Source organism: Amblyomma maculatum, chromosome 8 (genome assembly GCF_055883805.1).
Source record: "Amblyomma maculatum isolate TAMU_Amacu chromosome 8, ASM5588380v1, whole genome shotgun sequence".
Classification (NCBI taxonomy): domain Eukaryota; kingdom Metazoa; phylum Arthropoda; class Arachnida; order Ixodida; family Ixodidae; genus Amblyomma; species Amblyomma maculatum.
In genome coordinates, this window is record NC_139351.1 from 119,629,754 (window position 1) to 119,653,557 (window position 23,804).

At 47.8% G+C, this 23,804-nt stretch overlaps 1 protein-coding gene and 1 pseudogene across 3 annotated transcripts; one reads left to right on the forward strand and one right to left on the reverse strand.

Annotated features, from left to right (window-relative positions):
- Positions 1-1,214: 1,214 nt before the first annotated feature.
- LOC146182324 (U4 spliceosomal RNA) lies at positions 1,215-1,367 on the reverse strand (annotated as a pseudogene).
- An 8,061-nt stretch (positions 1,368-9,428) lies between these two features.
- Positions 9,429-23,359, forward strand: LOC146182325 (negative elongation factor E-like). 3 transcript variants are annotated; one of them, XM_084577421.1, is made up of 9 exons: positions 9,429-9,595; positions 15,035-15,104; positions 15,399-15,410; positions 15,530-15,585; positions 16,943-17,098; positions 18,439-18,680; positions 20,273-20,327; positions 20,821-20,929; positions 23,224-23,359. In XM_084577421.1, the coding sequence occupies exons 1-9, from the start codon at positions 9,518-9,520 to the stop codon at positions 23,298-23,300; spliced, it is 855 nt and encodes a 284-aa protein (XP_084433547.1). In that variant the 5' UTR covers positions 9,429-9,517; the 3' UTR covers positions 23,301-23,359. The 3 variants fall into 3 exon arrangements, with proteins under 3 accessions (XP_084433547.1, XP_084433548.1, XP_084433549.1); XM_084577422.1 differs by having other exon boundaries at positions 23,227-23,359; XM_084577423.1 differs by lacking the exon at positions 15,399-15,410.
- Positions 23,360-23,804: the final 445 nt, after the last annotated feature.

The window sequence follows — 23,804 nt, forward strand, 5'->3', positions numbered from 1 at the left end:
TCGGCGTGCACTCATGCGGTGCGCGCACACCGTCGACGAGTTTAGCGGCCGAGCCACAAAGTCCGCATGCTTCAGTGTTTGGGCCTGGGCACGCATCCTGTCGATGTCCGATGGCACCACACAGTGTACATGCAGGCACAGTTCTTTTATAGGTTTGAACCGGAATAAGTAATGCATCATAGTGCACGTACTTCGGCTTCACTTTGCCGGCGAAGGTAAGCCGCGCTTTGTTCGAAGCGCCCAGTTTCCTTAAGTGTAGGATTTCTCCATCCCGCCAATGGAGGCTCTCACGGAGCATGGCTTCGGTATCAGTGCTTCGGATGGTGACTACCCCGTAGCAGGTGTTGCGATCATCCGAACGGAGGTGTCCGACGAGAGGCACCACACCGTATGGCAAGTTTATGGCGAAATCACCTATGACCCCATCGGCAATCTTCGGGTGTGAGGTGTAAATGAGGACGATGTTCTGATCGCTTACCGGAACAACAGTGATGGCGCGAGCCGCGGCCGTCCCGAGGTGGGCGACGAACGCTCGTCCGAGGCTGTTTTCCGGAAAAAGGGTTGCGAAGGAGACTCGTGTTCTGGGCTTCACGACCACGACGAAGTCCGTGTCTGCAGGTTTCGGTAGCGGAAGCGGTCTCCAGGACACCAACCGCTTTGGCGTGATGTTGTCGCGCCGAGAGTCAATGGCGCCCGTGACCGCGGAGGCCGCGTCGGCGGTGGGCGCCAGTAGGGCATTGCCGCCCCTCGCTCGGCGAGCGACCGCGGCAGTAAGCGCGGCGCTCTTGAGGATTTGGTGCGACTCCGGCGTGCCGCTTGTAGCAGGAATGGTAGACCACACCATGCTCTCGGGGTCGTAGCCTCGAATCTCAGGTTGCGAGTCCGCCATGGTTGTAGCGCCGCCCGATGCCCTGGAGCCGCCGCGGCAGCGCGAGGTTCGCCAGACGCAGACGCTTTTCCAGGAAACTGGGGCCCCGCTCGGGGCGATGGGCCGTGACTTGCGGCGAGAGGCGCGGGAGCTTTCGCGAAACGCGTCTGCTCCCGATGCGTGCTCGGAGGGAACTCCGCGTCGCCGGAGCGCGCGGATGCTGCTACGACACCGACGGTGTGAATTGGGCGTTCCCAATAAACAGCTTGGCCCGCTGGCTATGTATGCCTCGGTGTGTCGTTCTTCACGACAACGGGTGTGGTCGGTTCTCAGAGCGGAGCCGGAGCCCCGTGAGAAACCCACAAAATGGCGCACCAACGTGGGGCCCCACTGGCAGTCCAGTTTGGGAGGCTAGCTAGCTCACGAAGAGTTTTCAACTAGCAATAGTCGCTCCTCAGTCAAGACTTCATAGGATACGACCCTGCCTCTGCGCAAAGACACATATGCCCGAAGTGTTCCACACTAGCTGCAGAAGTGGATGTTCGCCACCTGCTATGGACTTGTGCAGGGACAAGTGCATCAAGGACACAGATTCTGCGCGAAGTGGGACTAACCACAAGGGAAGAGGACTTTTCTAAATGGCTCACCGACAACGCTAAGAGCGGGAGCCTGCTCCGGTTCCTCACGGAAAACCATTTACATGAGTTCCTATAATATGCCTTATTGCAAGCTTGCGTACAAAAAAAAAATAAAGAAAAAGTTCACGAAGAATGGTGGGATTCCACGCAGTAAGTCGCCGCAGCGCGCGGATGCTGCTACGACACCGAAGATGTGAATTGGACGTTCCCAATAAACAGCTTGGCCCGCTGGCTATATGCCTCGGTGTGATCGTTCTTCACGACCACGGGTGTGGTCAGAGCTAGCGGTGTGGCCTCGGTTTTTAGAGCGGAGCCGAAGCCCTATGAGAACCTCACAAAATGGCGCACCAACGTGGGGCCCCACTGGCAGTCCAGTTTGGGAGGCTAGCTCACGAAGAATGGTGGAATTGCACGCAGTACGTCGTCCGAAGTCGGCTGGGCGATCCTGACCGGTATGAGAAGCCTAGCCCGATGGCAGGGGCGTCCAACTATTGCCATACGCTAGTGAAATCGTAGGTGTGGTCTGCCGAACGAGTCATTCTCAAGGAGATCCTGAGCTACTCGTCAAGCTACTGCCAGTTGCCGACGCTACATTTTACACCCGCTCGGGAAAGCCGGCCCGTTGGTACAGCTCACGGTAAAGTGCCTATGTCCACCTCCGCCCAGAACCGCCGATGCGGTAAGTCAGTTTTGCCCGTTGGCTCAAAACCGCACAGTCTGTACGGCGGAGAATGCGGGTGAGAGCGCTGCTGAAGCGCGCCGAGCTCAAAGTTCACCAGCTGAGGAAAGTCGAGAGGCAAGTTGACTGGAGCGGCGTCGCATGGATATGCGGTAGGTCACTAGCTCGTATTCGGCAGGTCAGTTCACGAGCAGCCAGATGTCGTTCGGAAAGGGAGCGTGAAATATGGCCGCCTGTGCGATGTCACTAGGAGCCGTGGTACACCAGCTTGAGGAAGGAGGTCGCATCGGTGAGCGCATGGGTACACGCTCGCCCGAAATGCGCCGCTGACTAGCCTGTCATCATCATTACTGTCGTCTTCACGCTACATGAGAATTAAGATGCGCTACTCACGAGAGCTCCTCAATACTACCAGTTGCGAAACTTCCCAGCTGTTGCGGAAAGTTCCAGTGCATATGTATCTCGTAAGAGTGGGGACGCCCACTCGAGCTTGCGTTCAGCATTCAAGAGCTGTCAGGGGTACGTGTTATGCCCGAGAATTCGGCCATAAATCGTCCCGGAGAGTAGGCGCATTCGGAGAGCGCCGTTGGAGAACCGGATGTGGTTTTTCGAGAATGCGACAGCGGGCCGAGGCATGTTGACAGGGGACAAATGAGCACGGATCCTTACCTTCCCGACATAGAAAGGCGCGTCTTCTACAAGTAAATTGAAGTCAAACGCTTTTGTCGGCAACCGGAACGGGCGTCCTTTGATCTCCGACACCCCTCCTCTGAACTGGACCACAGCGGCAGGGCAAACCAGGAGCCGCGGCACGCCGTCTTGTTGTGACCCAGCAGCGGGAGATCGCTACTGTTGACTCAAAGATGTTGCTTGCGTCAACGCGTGATCATTAAACTGGCTTAGACCAGGGTGTAGTTCTCTCAGGGTGCCCTATCGCCTGACCAGCGCCGTTGCAGAAAGACTACGTTTTGAGATTGGAAACTTGTGGACAATGGGCCGGGTCAGCGGGGCGAAATGGAGCAGCTGCACTCGTCGTACGTGTTGTGATTTCACTGCGGAAGCTTGCTTCCTTAATTGCTCTCAGGGAGGCGGCGGTGAATTCAAATTTGGAGCTGCTGCACGCGCCGCTCGAAGGCCATTACGACGTATACTGGTTTGGACAGGGCTTTGTGCTGCTGAGTATTGTCGCAGCCGCGGAGCAGATGGGGGCAGAAGGGCGCGGTGGGTACGATCAGGATAGAGCCCCCGGCGAAACCGAACTTGACAGAGTGACACCTAGCGTCAGGCCGCGAGAGGCGCCGGCGCAAACTGTGTTGACCCTTGTACCGCCGCGTGCGAGTTCTTTGCTAGACCTTGCCAAAGCCGAGTAAATACTGCGGCAGAGCGTAGGGTAGTTGTCGCAGCAGCGGAGCAGACAAGGGCGGAAGAGCGCAGTGGGTACTATCAGGATAGAGCCACCGGCGAGACCGAACCTGACAGAGTGGCAACCATGCGTGAGGCCACGAGAGGCGCTGGCGAAAACTGGGTTGACCCTTGTACCGCCGCGCACGATTTCTTTGTCAGACCTCGCCAAAGTAGACCGCGAAGCTACTGCGGCAGAGCAGAGCTACATTGCCGCTGTGACGGGGCGAAGAACACAGTGGGTACGATCAGGATCAGGCCCACGGCGAAACTGCGCCTGACAGAGTGGCACCCAGCGCCAGGCTGCGAGATGCGCCGGCGGAAACAGTGTTGACCCTTGTACCGTCCCTAAAAATATGTACCGCCGCGCGCGAATCCTTTGCTAGACCTCGGGAAGGAAAACCGCAAAACTACTGCAGCAGAGAAGAGTTACACTGCGGCTGTAGCGGAGCAGACGGGGGCGGAAGAGCACAGTGGGTACGATCAGGATCAGGCCACCGGCGAAACTGAACTTGACAGAGTGGCACCCATAGCTAGGCCGCGAGATGCGGCTGCGGAAACTGTGTTGACCCTTGTACCACAGAGCAGGAATTCTGCGCTAGATTCCGCGATGGTAAACCTGGAAACTATCGCAGCAGAGGAAGCTGTGACCGACACGGTACGAGTGGTGCGTCCAGAGAAAGGAGAGTGCATCGCGGAGTATGAAGGCAGAAAGCGGGAGGTGCAGACCGCAGACTGGAAAGCTCGAGTGTCGGCAGTAACGCAAGCGATAGTTGAAACAGGAGAGGCAGTGGTCAACGGATTAGCAGACCACACTGCCGACCCGAATGGAAGTGTTGACCCGGCGATGACCTGTGATGCGACGGGCAGCGTATAGCGCCAGGTGCAGAAGCATTCGTAGCTCAAGTTGTGCGTGCTGAGCTGCTGAGGTAAACTACCGTTGACTTTGTAGTTGGGGCCGCGCTGATTAACGACCCTTGCGGCAAAGAATGCATAGGTGCAGTCACTTTACCGGCTCAGGCAGGCAGCGCGGGCGCAGAAGGAGTTAGCAACTCACATGATGAGAGTGCGACGGAATGCGAAGAGGCCCAGAATGAGCAACCTGTCAGTGCTCTATTGGGAGATACTGAGATACATGTGAGCGAAGACGCAAATTTCACAAACTGCGAAGGTGCATCACCGTGTCAGGATGACGAGCTAGCGGGCAGAACTTGTGTGCAGTTCGCGCTGGCGGAGAAGCGTCGCGCAGAGGTGCTCAGGCTTGAGAATGGCTTCGTGCGCGCGAATCGCTTTAATGTGGAGCATTGCCGAAAAAGTAAGTGTTCGCAGTACTCTTCCGAAGTGCCTACGGAGAGAGGACGCCATTGGCGAAAACGAAAGGACCGGCAGGTAGGCAGCAGCGCGAGAACGAAGGGTGGAGCGCAAGTCAGGCTGATAAGTAGGCGGAACAAACCTGTTGGGGCAATCGGCACGGATTGCGTTGAACCGACTGACAGCCCTCCATCGATAGGGGTTATAGGCACCCGGCGCCTAGGTTGACGTACTGCCGGTGGTTTGAGCGTAAATGGTCTCAGATAGGGAAGCAAACCTATCTGTGGGTATTGTTTGTTTTGTAACAAAGGTGTTTTTTTTTTCCTATGTATATATTGCAACATGAAATCGTTTGCTGTGTTCTTGCTATGCTCCAAACTTGCTGTGTTCTTGCTGTGTTCCAAACTCTGTCTGCATGAATGCAGGGTGTCTAGGGCCCAGTCAGGTGACTACGCGTGTCACCTTTAGCCCTCTTCACCCAGACAGTTTTGTCTAAATCAAAATAAACTCAAACTCAAACTCAAGTTGAAAAGCGAATGGTTTTGTACTGCGGTTGTTTAGTTGTTTTCTTTTGTGCATGGATTAAGCTGCATTGTTTCCTCGCTTGTGTAAACTGTGAACGGTTTTCTTTTGGGGAAATAAAAGCCAAAAATCTTCAAAAAAAGGGCAAAAAAGAAAGAAAACAAGAACGCAATGTGAAATTTCAAATTCAGCGTACAAACCAGGTTCGTCGTGCCACTTTCCGCCCATGTGCTTTCGTAGTGACGGCTAGGTAGCCGTTTTGAATTCTCTATTAACTTATTTTATTTTTTTAATTTTGTGTGTGTGTGGGGGGGGGGGGGGTAGAAATTCTGCTAAGACTCAGCGCTTGGCATATCTCAGAGGCTGGCTGTGTGCTTCCTAGCTGAGGTGGGGGCTCGGTGCAGATTTGAGGGCCATGACCAGCTATGCAGAGTACCCTGGCTGACGACATTGCCCCTTGGACTCGGAGAGCGACGCACATTCGTGGTGCACCCATCGGCTGCAACTACCTGGTAGCGTCTCCTTGGCGGTGGTCGAGCTGTTATGCTCGAGAAATCGGCCATAAATCGTCCCGCAGAGTAGGCGCATTCGGAGAGCGCCGTTGGAGAACCGGATGTGGTTTTTTTGAGAATGCGACAGCGGGCCGAGGCGTGTTGACGGGGGACATCAGGACAAAGGAGCACGGATCCTTATCTTCCCGACATAGAAAGGCCTGTCTTCTACAAGTAAATTGAAGTTAAGCGCTCTTGTCGGCAATCGGAACGGGCGTCCTTTGATCTCCGACACCCCTCCTCTGAACAATGGACTACAGCGGCGGGGCGAACCAGGAGCCGCGGCACGCTGTCGTGTTGTGACCCAGCAGCGGCAGATTGTTGACTCAAAGATGCTGCTTGTGTCAACACGTGATCATAAAGAAATAGTGGCTTAGACCAAGGTATAGTTCTCTCAGGCTCCAGTTTAGATGGGTGCCCTATCGCCTGGCCGGCGCCGTTGCAGAAAGACTACGTTTTGTGACTGGAAACTTGTGGACAATGGGCCGGGTCAGCGGGGCGATATGGAGCAGCTGCACTCGTCGTATTGTGATTTCACTGCGGAAGCTTGCTTCCTTAATTTATCTCAGGGAGGCGGCGGTGAGTTCAAAGGAGCTGCTGCACGCGCTTCTCGAAGGCCATTACGACGTATACTGGTTTGCACAGGGCTTTGTGCTGCTGAGTACGTGTGCACCATCGCTTGGCCGGAGCCATTGAAGATGCCCGGAACCAGATGGGACATCATCGCATCACAGAGAGCCACGGAGACGGCCTGGCTATTCTGCAGCGGTCTACAGCATTCCCTGTACAAGTGCGAGGAGGTGTGTGTAAGTGTGCGCGTTTGTGCGTGAGGTGCTGGTGGAACAATTGGGCGGAGCCAAAGAAGCCGTGGGTGGAGCCAAAAGAAGCGGCTTAACGCCCATTGGACGTTTGGGAAGCTGCGGGTTCCACAGTTGGACTGGAAAGTGATTTAAGCGGCCTCCGAGGGCTGCTTTAGTGTGACTCACCTGTGCTCTCAGTTCATTAAGAGCTACTTCGCTCCCTTTCACGTGCTTGCACGTTTGTGTTTTGTAAATATGTAAAATAAATCTTCAGTTTGCTGTTCTCCTAATCTACTCCTGCCGTCTTCTGCCTTCCTCTACGCCTTGCGGTGAAGCCCTATAGGCCCCGGTCCTCCGATCATATCAGGGGTTAGTAGGAGGGTTCATTTATTTATTTTTTGTCGTAAGAGGGCCTCAAGCCTTATTGAAGAGACAGAACCCCGCGACTATTCAGGCCAAATTGCGCTGTGAGGTCACTTATAATGTGGTTGGCGTTGAATTAACTCTAGTGTAGCTGGTATTGCTACGAGTGAGTGAGACTTCCTGCTGGTCTGTGATTAAGCTTAGCTATAATACGTGCTAGGTAATGACGCCTCAAAGGAGGAGATAAAAGCCGTTATTGGCAAAGGAGCGAGCGCCGATATCGGAATATAAAGCCCGTGAATATGCGAGATCGCATAACTACCGGAATGTGCACTGCCACGCCATTTCCTTAGCTCTGCGCACGAACACAAAGGTCCAGGCAAATGTCGACGACTAGGCAAATCGATTGCGCGAGATTATGGCCAATGCCAATGAGAAGGCGAACCGCAGCCACGGTAAGAACATTGCAAGTCCTATGGCTGGCTATGCTTACGCACTCAGCGACGTGAACGCGAGATCGCGACGAGTCGTGCGCCCAGATGGGTGGGACCGGTAGAGGTTGCTGAGATTGCTTCGCGGCTGCAAGCTGAAAGGCCGGGAGGGCGAGGAGATACCAGTGCACTCTGACCTCTCCCGACGCCGTCTGGGATTTCCCGAACTCAAGTACGCCGGTTCAACCCTGGTTGGAGAAGAACCCTGAAGAACCCGGCCCGTGTAGATACGCAGGCCGGAGTGGTTCCTGTACGCGGAGGGACGGAACCTGCTGCCCTGATTTACGACCTGCGGGGAGTCGGCGCGATCGCGGTCATAGGCGACCAGCGCACTGCGGGCTTGCCGGCGGCCCGTGACCGGATGGCGGGCCAGCGGACCTCGCCCCCTCTTCATCCCCGTGACGGCAGCGGCGAGGACTTGTGCGGCCTGCACGCGGAGCCAGCCCGACGCGAGGGCGGCCGTCCCTGCTTTGGCCGCCTGTCCCGCGGCATGGACCTGCTGAGAGATCAGCCGTGCAGTTTCAAAGGGGACAACGGCGCCCAGGTGGAGGTCATGATTAAGGGAGGAAGGGAGTGGGAATTAAACACTTCCCTCGCCCGCATGACATGGCGAACGGCCCCTCCTTCCTCTTCTCCTCTCATCTCGGCGGACAGCAGGGCCCGCATTCCGAGTTTGCGTCGTTATCGAAGTGTCTCACGTGACCTCGAGTCATCTGATCGGTCGAAACGCCGGAACTGAGTGCTGCCAATACGGAACCGGATGAGGTGGCATCATATTCCGGGGTTTCCATCAATCAGATTACTCTAGGTCGGGGAGAAAGCGACACTTTCGATAACTACGCAAACTCGGAATACGGGCCCAGCTTCGCATCGAGAGAGACGACGCCGCGTCGCCGGAGCGCGCGGATATGCTGCTACGACACCAATAAACAGCTTGGCCCGCTGGCTATGTATGCCTCGGTGTGTCGTTCTTCACGGCCACGGCTGTGGTCAGAGCTAGCAGCGGGGCGTCCGGTTCTGAGAGCAGAGCCCGAGTCCCGTGAGAATCCCCACAAACTACAGCCCAAAACTGTCGTCAAGTGTAGGAGTCGCAAAGCACAGTGAAAAACAGGAGAAGCGATGCACACAAGCTCCGGAAGCGTACTGTGGCCATCTGTGTTTCGCATTCGTGTGCTGCTCATTCGGAATGGGTCGAAACTAATTAGCTAAAATTCCATCTCTCTAATTGCGTGCGGCATTGTCAAATTCATTTAACATTTCCAGCAAAGTGCGCTCTCTTCTAACGTGAAAGCAGCAAGCGAAATCAGTCCTGAGAAACAACTGCGATTACTAGTACTGTTAAACAATACGAATTTAACTGACTACAGAAAAGAAGCTACTTAATTCCGCGGACCGCAGCGGTAATCTAGCCTGCGGATCCCGGTTCTTTTTGTTGAGCAGACTGTTGTGACAGTGCACTGCACAGCAGTAATGACTTCCTGCTTTTCGCGAAAACGAAGGGAGAGATGTCATTCCGAACAGTTGAATAATAATTCGAGCGACGCACGTTTCGGCACATGATTAACGTGTTGCCGCAACTCCTACCCTCGCGCCTCAAAACTTGAGGTTGGGAGCCCTGTTCACCTATTCACCAAGGCAGGAGCCACTAATTACGAGCGGCAGAATGTCGGGAGTGCTTTTTGCTCTGAAGGCGCCGGAAGGGTGGTTGAAAGAAATCAAAAATAATTATTTTTGCGCTCTTCTTGTCACATGATGTTTCTAGCCAATCAAATTTAAGTGCCCAGTTCTCCCGGTTACCGTCAAAACAGTCGCAGCCAGCTGAGCGTCGCCGTCTGCTGCTTTGCATTTCTACGATCGTTCCTACTGCTTCTAGCTTGCAAAGGAAGCGTGAAAATGCATTTGCACTACCCATCCCAGTACACCGAAGAAGAAGAAATGCTGCAAAAGAAATACCAGAAGCTAAAACGCAAGGTACGTGCATTTCAGGGGGATCTTGTGGACATGTTGCTTTCGATGTATACTGTTGTCGATCAGAAACGTCATTTCGTCGATTGCTCGCTGTACGTTTTTAAAACTGAATCGAATACTGATGGAATAGCGGCAGATCATGACGGGTGCCAAACAGCGAAGCAATATGGGCGGTGCTGTTACGGAGCTGAGGTTTTTAAAGTCATTATTTTAACTGTAAATATGCGCAAAACTCATCTGCACATTAGGGGTACGGCGGCATAAAAGTCGTTTCAGACGACTACCTGTCGTGTTCGTTAAAAGTGTGTCTGTGCAACTGCACTTCCGTGAAATTGCTAGGAAGCAAATTTCACCTGTTGCCAGAAGGACTTTGGTGTTATAACGCGACAGCATGACAAGACACACGCGAGCGTTGGGTTAAACTCGTTTATCGCTATTTTGCCCTCCATGTCATGCCTGTGAAAATTCCAAGAAGCTTGTTTTATGGCTTTACAGTGCGGATTACGAACAGAAGTCGAGGTGGACCTTTCGATCACCTGGCGAACTGGGTTACTGCCTAAATGTTAGTGCAGGCGCTGAAAACACTGAGGCTCCGGACGCCTTTATTGTCGCTAAACTGTACTAGAAGGGGCAGTGGGCTTACTCCCCAGCCGAGCCCGCGCTAGCTGTGGCGCCGCAAATGTCAGAGAATATTGTTTCTCCGAGTGGCCGCATCGCGGCGCCGAAATCAAGTTCACTTTCCTGAAGAAATGGATGGTCGCCTGGGCTGAAACACATGGTCACCTCACTGAACTACAGTCCGGACTCCGACACGGTCGACGACTGGACGACAACCTATTCACCCTGACCCAGTGCATCAAAATTGCACGGCAGGAGTCACTGGGACTCATTGGATGCTTTCTAGACGTGGCAAAGGCATACGACAGTGTCGCTCATAAACCTTTGCTGCGTCGAATGAAGGAGTTGGGTATGCCAGAGGAGTGGACTAACCTGCTAGACCGCCTATATACAGGCAGCACAGTGGGGGTCAGCCTTCATGGCAGCACATCGCAACCAGTCGCTGTCCGACGGGGCCTAAAGCAGGGATGTCTCCTATCCCCGCTCATGTACATGCTGTACACGTCAGAAGTAGAACAATTGCTACTCGATTCTAGTATAGGCTTCCCGCTCCCCGTCATATGGGCAGATCTCCCGGAAATGTGGACGACGTTGCCAGGGCTAGCATTTGCGGACAATATTGTGTTGATGGCTGAAACCGAGGCACAGCTGCAGTGGCTGGTAACAGTGTGTGCAGAACATCTAGCTACACTGGGACTGTCCTTCAACCCCACCAAATCAGCTGTGCTCCGGTTCTCGGGCCCGTCCGACGCCAACCCTGCAATGCAACTGCCCAACGAAGACAACATACCGCAAGCAACCCAGTATTGGTACTTGGGAGTACAGCTGTGCATGGAAGGTGACATATACGTAGCACATGAGAAATACCTAAAACTGAAAAACACCCGGGCAACTAGTATCCTATGCCGACAATGCCTGTGGGGCTGCAACCGATATGTGTTGGTGCGTGACCTATGGAAGGGGGTGCATGTGCCAGGCCTGACCTTTGCCAACGCCATCGTGTGCCTCTCCGCCCCCAAAAGAGATTGGCTTGCCATGGTTGAGTTGCTGTTGAGGCGATTCAGGGCGACATGGGATGGTCGACCTTTGAAGCCCGCGAAGCCCACCGCAAAATCGCATATGAAGCACGCCTACGCACCATGATAGACATCCGCTGGGCACAGAAGGTGTTCCGCTATGTGCGCCTAAAGGGCATCCGCACGCAATGGTGTACCCGTGTACAGTCCCTGTGCCAGAAATACGGCTTCTGATCGAAAGGTACTGCCGAGGCCGCCGAGTGCAAAACTGCCATACGGACGCAAGTACACCAAGCGGAGAACACCATGTAGAATGCTTCAGTACAGAAGAAGACGACACTGATGCTGTACCTAGAACACTAAAGAAGCAGTATCGACGGAGCCGCTCTACGACAACAACGCCGGTAGCACGCTTCTATTCGAGGCACGGGCGGGAGCACTCCGCACTTCGACCTACCGCTGCTGCTTTGACCCCTGCCCAGAAGCGCAGGTGGCGATGTGCAGGGCATGCGGGAGCGCAGACGAGACGGTGGAGCACATCATTCTCTGTTGTGCGAAACTATCGCCCCAGACAACAGAGGACACCACACTACTGCGCGCACTGAGTTTTGAATCGGCTGAACGTGGACAGCACAGTGGCACAATTCGCACGACGAAAGCCCGGCTTCGTATGTGGTGGACAGTAGTTAGACGCTGATAGTGTTCATAGCAGCTCTACCCTACCCTTTCTCATTTCTCTTACCTTTTTAGTTTCTCTATTTCACCCTCCTAGGGCACATTACTGAGCCTACCTGATACCAAGGTGCAGCCACAACTCATCATCATCATCATCACCACCTGTAGAGCTTGGCTATGCCGACCGTGTTGAAACTTGTATACGCATGCTGTTATCACGTTTTCCTAAACGTCCTGCTGTTCACGTTTTGTCTATGAAATTTTATTTTTCAGTAAAATGAAGAAAAGGCACGTGCAACGAATGTGACGAAGACTTCATGTAAATTTGTTTAGCATGCTTCAGTGTCGACAAAACCATTACTACGCATCAGGGAATATATATTTAGGAAGGGTTACATTCACGTCGAGGGCGCCCCAAATATATTATTTGCAGTACCTAGAAACCGAGAGTTGCGGAAAGAATGGGAGAAGAATGTGCGCCGCTGTCCTAGTTGCTAGAAAGCTGACGTTACCCTGGCCCTCCCAGCCTTCATGCAACCAGCTCAGCAGCAAAGCTCTTTGCCAGCACAAGCATTTGTGTCTGACCATAACATGTCGTTTGCAGTTATAATTGGTTAATATTTTATATTGCAAGGTATGTTGGGTGTCGATGAGTGATGAAAATAGGAAGCAAAGATTGTATATGGCAGTTCCCCACAATGCTATCGCCAGGGGCCGATGACTTTCAGCTCGCTTGGTTAACACATCTTCTTGAGAAGGGAGGGGGGAGACTGCTGTACCCGTCGAGTTTGCTCTCGGCTTTGCCAGCAAGCTTTAAAACCTGTTCACTAAATGCTTCAGTTGCGATTAACTGCTGACTGTCAACGTCCAGTATGTGCTTACAGTTGTGAAAGCAAGACAGGGCCAAAATGACTGTTTAGCTCGCTCATGCGCATACCTATTTTTATGCCAGGATCACTAGCTTTTATGTAATCGCTCAACTGTGCTTTTATGTGAAAGGGATAAACTCCAAAAAGATGGATAAGGGAGAAAATGCAAATTACCCTCGCTGACTTGTTGCTCATGATGTGAATGAATAAGTGCTTGTAAGTGCATATATTTGAAATAATCTTTTCGAGGTCTGCAAATGAATTACTTTTGCTAGGCCCCTCTTTTCACAGTGCACATATAAATCAGCTGAACCAATTCTAGGAAGGGGTGAAAGAAGGTAAAATAGAAGCATGTACATTCAGCTAGGTTTCACTGCACACTGGATTAGTTGACAGATATTTAAATTTTGTTATCCAGGAGAACATTCAAGGGATGGTGCATGTGCTAAAAAGTTTTGTTGACAACAAGGACTAGCATATATTTCGTCATTCAATTAGAGCTAAAACCTGTAATGAAAGTGTCGCAAATGGTACATAGTACCGTACTGTTGCGCGTTGTATTTCGAACTGACGTTCAAGAAGTTAAATATAAAAGGCTGCGTGAGCTCTGGCTAACTACGTGATCGGTGTCGTCACACTCAAAACCACAAAGTTCAGCAGCACACAAAAGTCGAAGCAGAAACATGCAAAAAAATAACATTTTGATACTAGGTGCTTCCATCAAGCCATACATATCACTGCATGTCGTGCCACATCTCGCCCTGCCTGTGACATCAAGTTACGCTAAATAAAGAATGTCATTGCATATCAATCATGTACCGACAGTCCGTCAGCCGTTAGCTTCATCAAAGTAGGTACAAGAATTAAAGCAATGCGTACATAACTGTGCGCCGCAGGCTGGACCAGCAAGAAACTACAGTGAAGTCACTTGTGGCGCCACCTCTTGCACTTGACATGAACAGCGTCAGGGAACCGGCAACAGTGAGCTCACTGCCCTCTTCTAGAACACTTTAATTTTCGCCCTTTAAAAGGGAGGGACCTTTATCGTTCCACAGAAAACACAGAGTAAACATAAAATCACAGCTTTTGCATACCCTCTTTTCAAGCAGCAGAAACCACAAGAATAATGGTGTGATTTAAAAATTTAGCCAGATTGCCTCTGCGCGGGAGAGGACGGTTTTCTCATGTGGTGCAAGTATTTAGCCACCTTGCAACATGTGGTCGTTGAGTAGAACTGAAGCTATTTTTACTGAAGATTGTATAATTTATTTTCGAGCAGTTAAGGTTGACGACTGAGTCAATATAAACCAGGTTTTTCGCTCCTTATCAGGTCAATCAAGACATTGATGCATGTGTTGATGGCTTTCTGTGCACATCATTTTTTTGTTGTCATTTTAGTCTGGTGTGATTTGTTTGGTGATGTTGCTCAAACAGATGTTTGCTCGCATCCAGATTGATGCTATGAAGTGTGAAATTTGTTTTTACTTTATTGTGTTCCCTCCATGTAATGACCGCCAAGCCCGGGTTATTAGTCTCAACAAGCAATAATAAATAATATTTGTTGGACCTGGCAGTGCACAAGCAAGGGTTGGTAGAAATGAAGGTAGGGCTACGCCAGTCCAATGGAAAACAAAGTGATTCTCAGTTGAATTTATAGTGCATATTAGATTAGACCGTATCTTTTGATGACATGCCGACTATCCCTGCTTGAAATCATCATCATCCTCAGCCTGACTATACCCACTGTCAGAATGACCGAGGAAGAAATGCTTCTCTGTATATTTGCTCTATGAGCATCATGGTAAAGCTCTAAGAAAGTTGCCTTTGCGGAGATGAATAAGGTAGATAACCTACACCAGGTCTCAGTAAATGAGGGGTGAGAGATGGGGCCGTGAATCCTTCATCCCACACAAGCTCACTGTAACTACACGATGTGCGGTTTCGAAGTGGCCCGTTTTTAAAGCTGGGGAATAAATGCACGATATGCCTTATTCAAACCTCGTGTCAGTAATTCGAAAACTGTTTGAAAACTTGAGAACTCAGTTTATTTTAGATAATTTTGTGCATGCATTATGGTTTATGGGACAAATTAGGTAGGATGTTCAATTTGCTGTTGAACGCTATTGACTATTCTTCGCATTTGTTACGTACGATTTCAGATTTTTCCTGCCTGTAGTTTTTGAGCCTACAAATCAAATATTTGGTAATGTGCACTGACAGTGTTGTTAGGATACATGCTAGTAGTGCTTTTATTGTGTTTACAGAAAAAGGCACTCCAGCAGAATAAAACACCTAAACCGGAACCACCCCCAGTCCAGACCACACTGCGAAAAGGTCTGACTGCATTGTTCTTTTGCTGCTAGTGGCATTCGCAGAAAGAAAGCAGATGAGAAAGTGAAATCTTAAGATGTGCACACCCTTTTCATTGCATTTGTGATATTGCAGCTTTCATACATTACTTTAAGCAAATGAAATGACTGGTTGATCATAGTTGCCATTCTTATGCCTTCATGATCTGCCATCTTTCTTTCTGGTGCTGAGACTGCAGTTGCATTTAGAACATTCCACTTTATTTTAAATGCTAGAGATTTTTCTGATGTTTTCTTTTGCATTTCCTTTTTATTCCAGGCCAGGACCAAGGTAAGCTTCAATTACACATATTCTTGTGCTGAAAATTTTATTGCTATTCTGTGGGGAGTGCATGTCTGCAACCTCTGCTTCCAACCATGCATCTAACTTCTTTTTTTTTCCACACTTAGTGTCAGAATCCAAACCAGATGCTAAAGAAGTGGCCAAGAAGTTACTGAAATCTGGGGTACGTACATACAGTTTATAGTCTTATGTAGACCAATAACAGAGACCACTAAATGAGTCTGAACGCCATATGACCCACAGGACACTATGGTTTCTGTCGATATGATGCCTAAGTAGTCAGTTATGGAGAATCATTTACTTAATAGTATGCATGCATATTTGCTAGCACTGAAAGCCTGCTTATTAGCCAGTTGGCGCAAAACTTGCCGAAAAGAAACATTGCCATCAAAACGTCTACATATTTGATTTTATTTACTAGTAATGTATTTTGTGCAGCAGTGTGGTTTTGCAGTTTTTGCACGATGAAATAAATTATATGAATGTGTGCTTTTCTGATATTTTTAGCTCGATGGTATATAGTGCTTAACACACCAAATGAATTGGGCTATGATTAACACCATAGTGGAGGGTTCTGGAAGTTTCGTCCACGTGGGGTACATTGCACAGTGCATGGGTGGCTTGCTTTTCTCCTCCATCTTTTTGTTCACTCGGGAATTAGTGAAGAGCAGTTAATGTAAATGAGAATGCAGAGTAAAGAGTTCATCCAAAGTTTCTTTTGAACTTAAGAAAGGATGAAACTTCGCAAAGAAAGGACAAAACATGCCCGCTCGTGGTGTTTCATTATTTGTTCTTCTTCATATTCAAGATAAAGACCACCTGTAGTGCAGCTTGGCAAAATAATATGTGTTCATAATTTATCATGCCTTTAAAGGCCCAGAAGGCATTAGATAGAGGAGAGTGATGTAAGGCACGAGCTGGCGCACTGTCACCAAACGTGACAGGAGTGCAAATTCTGAGCAGCTTCTTTGTGTACATTATCTACCAGTCTTACATTAGTGAATCCTTTACTATAGAAGCCAACAACGTTGGGCAGCACAAGGCTTATACTTTTTGTATGCTCTTCAAGACACGCTGGCAAAAATCACATTTTGGGTGCAAGTACATAGCTGCACTTAGTAAAAGAAATTGGGGGGGGGGGGGGGGGGATAGAGTGAGGTGCCTGGAGAGACATTTCCAGCAAGAGCACTGACAAGACTGAGGGAGGGAGAGCAGGAGAGAGTTCGATTTTGTGAGGGGAACCTGGTCCCCCTTTGTTTGAGGGTGTTATTGCTGTTTTTGCTTCATTGACGGGATAGTGGTTTAATATGGCTATAGCATAACTATTTGCTCATGACAAAAATTTTTTTGCTGTGGCTGATGCCAACATTTCTGCACAGTAATATTTTTGCACTACTGGATAAGCTTCACAGACTGCGTAAATTTCAAGAGCCCAGCAGTGTGCTGCATTGAGCGTTGTATGTCCTGTTTCTCCATATCCTGGTACTGAATGCTGCTTTTCTCACCATGCTTGAATGCAGGCTATCAGTGCCATCAAAGTTGAAAACAAGGAGCGGCATGGTTTTAAGCGGTCTAAAGCGTCTGAACGCAAGCGCAGCCTCAATGACCGCCCTGGAGGCATTGGCTACCAACCCTATGCAGCCAACCACCCCACAGAAGACGACTCAGAGGCTACTGTGAGTTATGCATGCTCCCCATTGTTGCTACAGCGAGTCTCTAGTCTGGCCAACCATTGAGAGGAATTGTGGGCTGAAAACGTTAGGCGCAGCTTGGAATACTAGCATCCTTGCACTCACTGTTTGCCAGTCTAGCGAATTTCGCTTTGTGTCGAGAAAAAAAAAAGTGCAGGTTCACATTTCACTCTAGTAGTATGAGCTTGGTAGGGCTTTGTATTTTGTGGTACCATACTGTGGTTATGCAGTGAAATGTCATGATCACACAGTTAAGCAATACTGATGCTTGAAAGGTTATAAGAAGGCACAAAGTTTTATGTATGCAGAAAGTTCTTAGAGGCCTGTACGTTTCATCTTCATAGCTATAAAATGCATTCATTCTAGTGCAGTAAATAATGGCTCAAGAGATCTTGTGGTTAGCAGCCTTAGGTCTTGGTTAGGCATGTCGGAAACCATGCAAAATTTGATTACAGCTGTACATTTCCTAGGTTGCCAGTTGTTTATGTGGAAATAACATGATGTACACAATGATGAAAACTACTCTTAGCATATAGTTTAATTATAATGGTCGTAACAACCCATCAGCTTTGGAAAAGGTTCCTGTAAGTGTGTTTGATATGTTTACATGCTTTTGTTGGCTTAAAAAGCTTTTGCATTTGTGCACAACCTTCACAACTCATCTCATTTGCCTTTATCACTTCTGCATAGTTCTTTTTGGTCCTTGGTCTCGTAATTTTTCATAGACGATGCAATTTCTTGCATCCTGCTCTGGTTATGTTTCTCATGGCATTTGCCTCATTGGTGTATATGCTATGCCTGCCACTGTCTCTCAGTGTGGCCTAACGAGTAAAATGGAAGTTAACTGCCAGTGTCGCTAATTAGACAGAGGGTCACACATGACATAAGACACCATGGCCTTGGTTCTCACTGATAGCAAATTGTCTTTTCTTCTTTCTGTCAAGTGACATACTGCAATTTCTAAACATTTCTCAATTGCTTTTTCTTTTCAGTTAAAGGAAGCATCCCTATATGCTTTGCTCTCTTTCGAAAACCAATAAGTGCTTTTGCATGCTTGCATGTGTGCGCGTGTCAAAACGCAGCTGTGCTTTGTCTTGCTCATGCAAAGCATGTAAAGTTCATTTGATTCATGAACTAACTTTCCAGAACTAAAACATTTGACATTTTGCAGTGCTTTTGTTTCATGCATGCTAAGAATGCTCACTTACTGAAAAAACATTTGCTTTCATATGAGAGCGGTTTTCATTCCATCTTTTTTTTTTTTTCACTAGTCTTTTGAAGTGCGAGAGAAGTTCTAAATAAAGTGCTGCTTGTCTTTGGCACAGGGTTCAGCAGCCTCAACCTCACGACCAGCTGTGAAGTCCTTGTATGAGAGTTTTGTGAGTGGAGGTAATTTGGATGAAGATGACCCAAAACACTTGGAAGCTTCGAGGGACTCGGGACCTGAGAAACCGCGGCAGAAGAACACGCTCTACGTTCATGGAGCCGGTGTGAGTGAGGATCTTTTACGGGGAGCATTTGCACCTTTTGGAGCCCTCTTAAATATCTCCATGGAGCTTGACAAAAAGTGAGTATAACATTGTTTACTTTCATTGTTTATTTGATGTACCTTGTTTCCAATGGGCTCTTTGATTTGACCAGCTACATTAGCAGCTGCTTTGTCTTATTTGCAGTGATATTCGTATGCCTTACTTCTGACGCCTGCATTATTCCTTCGTATGTAATCATTGATGTTGGTGGAAACATTAGACCTAAATTGTTCATGCAACATTGGTTAATGAGATATCAAATGTTGAGAAGAGTAAATGTGGTCTAGTACTCACATGTTATACCTCTGACAGTTCCCTTTTACAACCTCTTTCTTCCTACACATTATTCTTTGTCTTTAGATACTATCTGTTTCAACCTTTTTTTTTTCCCCAAGGTTTTAAGGGGTTTAACTCTGTTGACAGGCTGGTAGTTGCACAAATCTACTTTTCTGCCCTCTAAGACTAGCATTATATGAAACACCTATTCAATGAATATAAGAGTATACTACTCCAATATAAAACCATAATGCTAACTCATTGTTTGACTTGACATTACACCTAATAGCTTGGCTTGATTTAGCTTTTCTTGATGTAACCGTAGCACCAACTTAATATCAGTCATAGCGCCTTGCTGCAGAACTTTTGCCCAGACCTGCCTAGTGATGCATGGCAAATTCATTTGTTGGCTTCAGTGTCTCTCTGGCTGTGTATCATCGTCAGCCAGACTATAGCCACTGCAGGGCAAAAGACCCTCCCATATTCCTCTAATCAACCTAGTCCTGTGCTGGTTGAATCCACTTGACACCTGCAAACTTCTGTGTAAATCACCCTTTAATGTTGCCATTGGTTCTTTCTATTTTTCTATAAAAAAAAAATCTTTCTCGCACTGCCCATCAGATTCTTGGAATTAGTTTATTTTTGTTTATGGAATTTAATGTCCCAGAGCGACTCAGGCTGTGATGTATGCCGTAGTGGTAGGTATGAGACCATATGACATGGCCTGTTTGGTAGGGGCTGCCAGCTTGGGTAGCTTTCTGAGATGGGAGTGTGAAATTGGAAATTGAACCCTCCGGGTGCTTAGCAACCACCAGTCACTAATTGCATTGGCGTGTTGGGTGGCATTAACTGCCGGGGCACCATACTGAGTATTCCTCTTACCATAGCCGGTAAAGTGGGGCTGTGTCAGGTGGTCTTTAGTATGATATGGTAGCCTAGGGGCTGTATGCTATTGGGCATGTGTGCAATAATAGGCGCACCCATTAAATGATTAGCGACTGAACGAGCAGCAAACTGCATGCACACAAGCAAGGATCTGTAAGGAGAGCCTCAGATAGGGTCCATTAACACTTTTGCTTCATAAAAATATTGGAGCGTGCCCTCAGTCTTTTTGTTATCATCTATGCCAACATTGGCTTTAATTATGCTGCAACTGATATTGAATAGTCGGGAGCTTCTGTGGGCTCTCTGTAGGTTTTGTGACTGCTTGCTTAGCACTTAGCTTTAGCATGAAATTAGCGCTATGCATAGCAATGCAGTGTCAGGTACTGTATCACTCAGTGCAGACTGCAAAATTTGCATAGATTCACGTACAGTTGTCTGTCATAACGTGATGCTTGTCTTTTATGTCCAGCTGCGGCTTTGTGACCTTTGAGAAGATCGAATCTGCAGAAAAGGCTGTCGGGGAGGTGAGTGGATGTGTGCAATTTTTTTTAGAGCCATGCATTTGAGTATTGGTGAAAGCTTGCATACTTTAGGCACCTAAGCTACAAAGAAATATATGGGTTGTGATACTATGATCTTATTGTATAGCAACCTATTTGCTGGTTTGGTTTGGAAAGTTTAACATCCCGAGTTATAAGCAACTTGGGCTATGAGAGATGCCATAGTGGAGGGCTCCGGAATTTTCGACCGCCTTGGATTCTTTAATGTGCACTGACTTCACACAGCACACGGGCACTTTGCTTTTTGCCTCTATCGAAAAGCGGCCACCGAGGCTGAGTTTCGAACCTGCATCCTTGGGCACAGTAGACAAGCGCCGTAACCACTGCACCATCATGGTGGCTATTGTAAGCTATTTGCATTTGGTGAATTTGGACATTTCTAGTATTGGAATTTGTATGAAGTAGTTAAGCACTGCAGTGTGTGAGTTGTTGCAAAAAGTCTTGTCTTTCTGTGTAGATGAATGGTGCCACTGTGTCGGGAATCAAACTGCGTGTGTCTTTTGCCCGGAGGCAACCTCTGATTCCTCAGCAGTCTGACGGTTCACCTGCAACTTGGACTAGTATGGGTGAGGCAGAAATTTATCTTTACCTGGATTTTAGTTGAGTAGTTCCTCCACTGTCGAGCACAAATAGTACGGCATGCTAGGCATGCTACCTGTACACAGCTGTGGATCATTATTTTGCTACAGAAACTGGTATTGTGGATGTCCCTTGCATTTGTCTCATTTTACCTTGCACATTATGTAGGTTTGGCAAGTGGTTCCTGGGATATGGAATCAAATATGGCATACATTTAACTTTGTGGAGCTGAATGCCATTCCTGTTTGCCATGGCAGTTTATAATGAGGATGGTGGTGTTACTGAAAGAAAATAAGGTGCAAGAGCCAACATCAGCCTTACCGTTAACAGAAAAATTGTGTATAGCCTGCTAAGGTAATATATGTATAGCCTATGTTCTCTACACTTGAATTCCTGACTTTGTAAATTAATTCGGACACCACTGGGAAACTTGTTTTCCTTTACTTACCGGTGCTATTGTAAACGCGCAGTAAACAGCTAATGCTAAGTTCTTCTGGTAAACTCTTGTCATCTTGAAAAGGCTTTTTTAAAACAGCTTGGATTATATAGTTTTAGTCCTTGCATTCTTCTTGAGGCAGTGTAATGGCAGATAACCTTCTGATAACCTTTGTTGTTCATTTTGTATATTAATGATATGTGCTATTTGCCTCTTTCACCGAAACTGGTCATGTACGCTGATGATACAAATATTTTTTTCTCCGCAAAAACCGTAACCCAATTGAACACTGTCATAAATAGTTATTTGATCAAACTTGAAGAGTGGTTGCATAAAAACAGATTAACCTTGAATGTTAAAAAGACTAAATATATTATTTTCAAGCCTTATAACAAAGCCTGTGACACTGAGCTAGTCCTAAACTTTCAAGGTACAGCGTTGCAGCGTGCAACTTCAGAAAAATTTTTAGGCGTCTGGTTTGAAGAAACCATGTCATGGAACACACATATTAGCAAGTTGGCGATAGAATTAGGCAAAAAAGTTGGCTGTCTCTATAAGCTGAGAGAATTACTTCCAGTGAGGCTCAAAAAAGCAATATATTTTGCTAATTTCTACTCTCGTCTTTCATATTGCATTTTAGTTTGGGGAGTTACAACCTTCCATAATTATAATAAACTCGAGCGGCTACAAAAAAAGGTGCTACAAATTTTTGAAAACTTTTATGGAAACCCTAGCCAGCTATCTACTGATCCCTTGTTTACTAAACATAGTATGCTTAAAGCAACTAAATTATATGATTACAAACTGTCTCTTTATATGCATAAACGTAACCTTCCCAATGATACGCACCGTCCCTTGCATGCTTACAGCTTACGCAGGGAACTAACGCCAGTGCCACATACACGAACAAATTATGGCCGGGCCACTCTTGACTACCGCATACCATCACTTTATAATAAGCTTAAAGCCCACATTGACTTTACTGCCCCGCTTAACACATTTAGACACGAATTAACAAATTTTATGATGAGGCAATGAATAAATACTGCGATGTTCATATTCATTTCTGATATCTGATGTGTGTATAATTCTTTTGATTTTGATATCATGTACATATTCATTTTTGACTGTGTTGTGAAATCCTCTGCGAGATGCTGCCTGTAGGCCCCCAGGGCCCAGTCAAGCTGTCTGCGACAGCTTTTTCCCTGGGGGCCCCCAACTTGTAGGTTGGAAATAAAGTGGATTTGGATTTGGAATGTTTCCAGGCATTGAGCATGTACAGTAAAACCATGAAAGAAAGCGAATATTGCAAATTATTGGCCATGTCACACTCTTCCTAAATATTTTCATCGAACGCATGAAATTCTTGATTTATGCATCTGACTCGGTTTGCCATAGAGCACACATATTGAAGTACCGAGCAGCATTGTGCCCACACAGATTGCAGGTCATGCCTGAGCGCAGGAATGATTCGAGGGGATGGGAAGGTCTTCATACCATAGTTGACATGTTATCTGGCGCCTGCCAACAGTGCCATTTGGTTGGCAGGTGGTCATCCTCCTCCTGCACCTCTTGCATAGGTCGATAGCACCCTGGAGCTAGCGGCATGATTGGTTTCAGCCTTCTTGTAGCCATTCTCAGCTCACGTCAACTGTCATGGATATGGGGAAAACGATGATAATCCTTATAGGATACTTCAGTTAAATGTTACTATTCTTTTATTGCAGCTATTTGAATATTGTAATTTGTGAGTGACTATCATCACATCTGGGTGTTGTAGAATATGCTTAAAGTTTCATATGTTAAACTCTTGTTTGTTCTTTTCTTTCTCTTTTTCCCTTTCAGCAGCCAATTACAGCCAGAAAGGTGGAAATGCGGACACCAGGAAGGCCGTTCTCTACAATGATCTTGATTTATTCTAAGCTGTTCATTGTTTACCCTTATGTAAATATAAATATAGCCTTGCAAACAGTTCACTCACTATTCTGTTCTGTGTCTTTGCTCTATGTATATTGCAAGCTGATTTTTGCTCTCCATTACTCTGTGCAGGGAAGCAAGCATGGTAGCCTTTTCGGATTTCTTTTTGTGTGCTTTACGTCGGCTCTAGGGAGGGCATTGTTGTTTTTTTTCCTGTCTAACACATCTGTCTACCTAATTGTGATCCGTACATCTTTTACCATTTTAATGCTCTCATTGCATGCAAAGATGCCGGCTCATCTGTGCAAGCGTGAAAAAATATCCAAAGTGAGTCAGCTGAGTTGTCTTTTTAACGAACTGCTTTGAGCTCTGTCAGCATGAGAATTCGGGCGCCAAATGAATTTCCTATTTGGATTTGGGGTGTGACAGGTGGGTACAGTGGCCTCCGTGTGTGGCTTCTGGGTAGAACAGATCTGGACATGATGGCTGTGTCTTTGTGCTCTTTCTTT

What these genes read in the sequence shown, in the direction of transcription:
- LOC146182325 (XM_084577421.1), top strand. Translation starts at nt 9,518, where the DNA reads ATGCATTTGCACTACCCATCCCAGTACACCGAAGAAGAAGAAATGCTG. An exon ending in AAGACGACTCAGAGGCTACT is followed by an intron (nt 17,099 to 18,438) that starts GTGAGTTATGCA and finishes TCTTTGGCACAG; the next exon opens with GGTTCAGCAGCCTCAACCTC. An exon ending in TGCAACTTGGACTAGTATGG is followed by an intron (nt 20,930 to 23,223) that starts GTGAGGCAGAAA and finishes TTTCCCTTTCAG; the next exon opens with CAGCCAATTACAGCCAGAAA.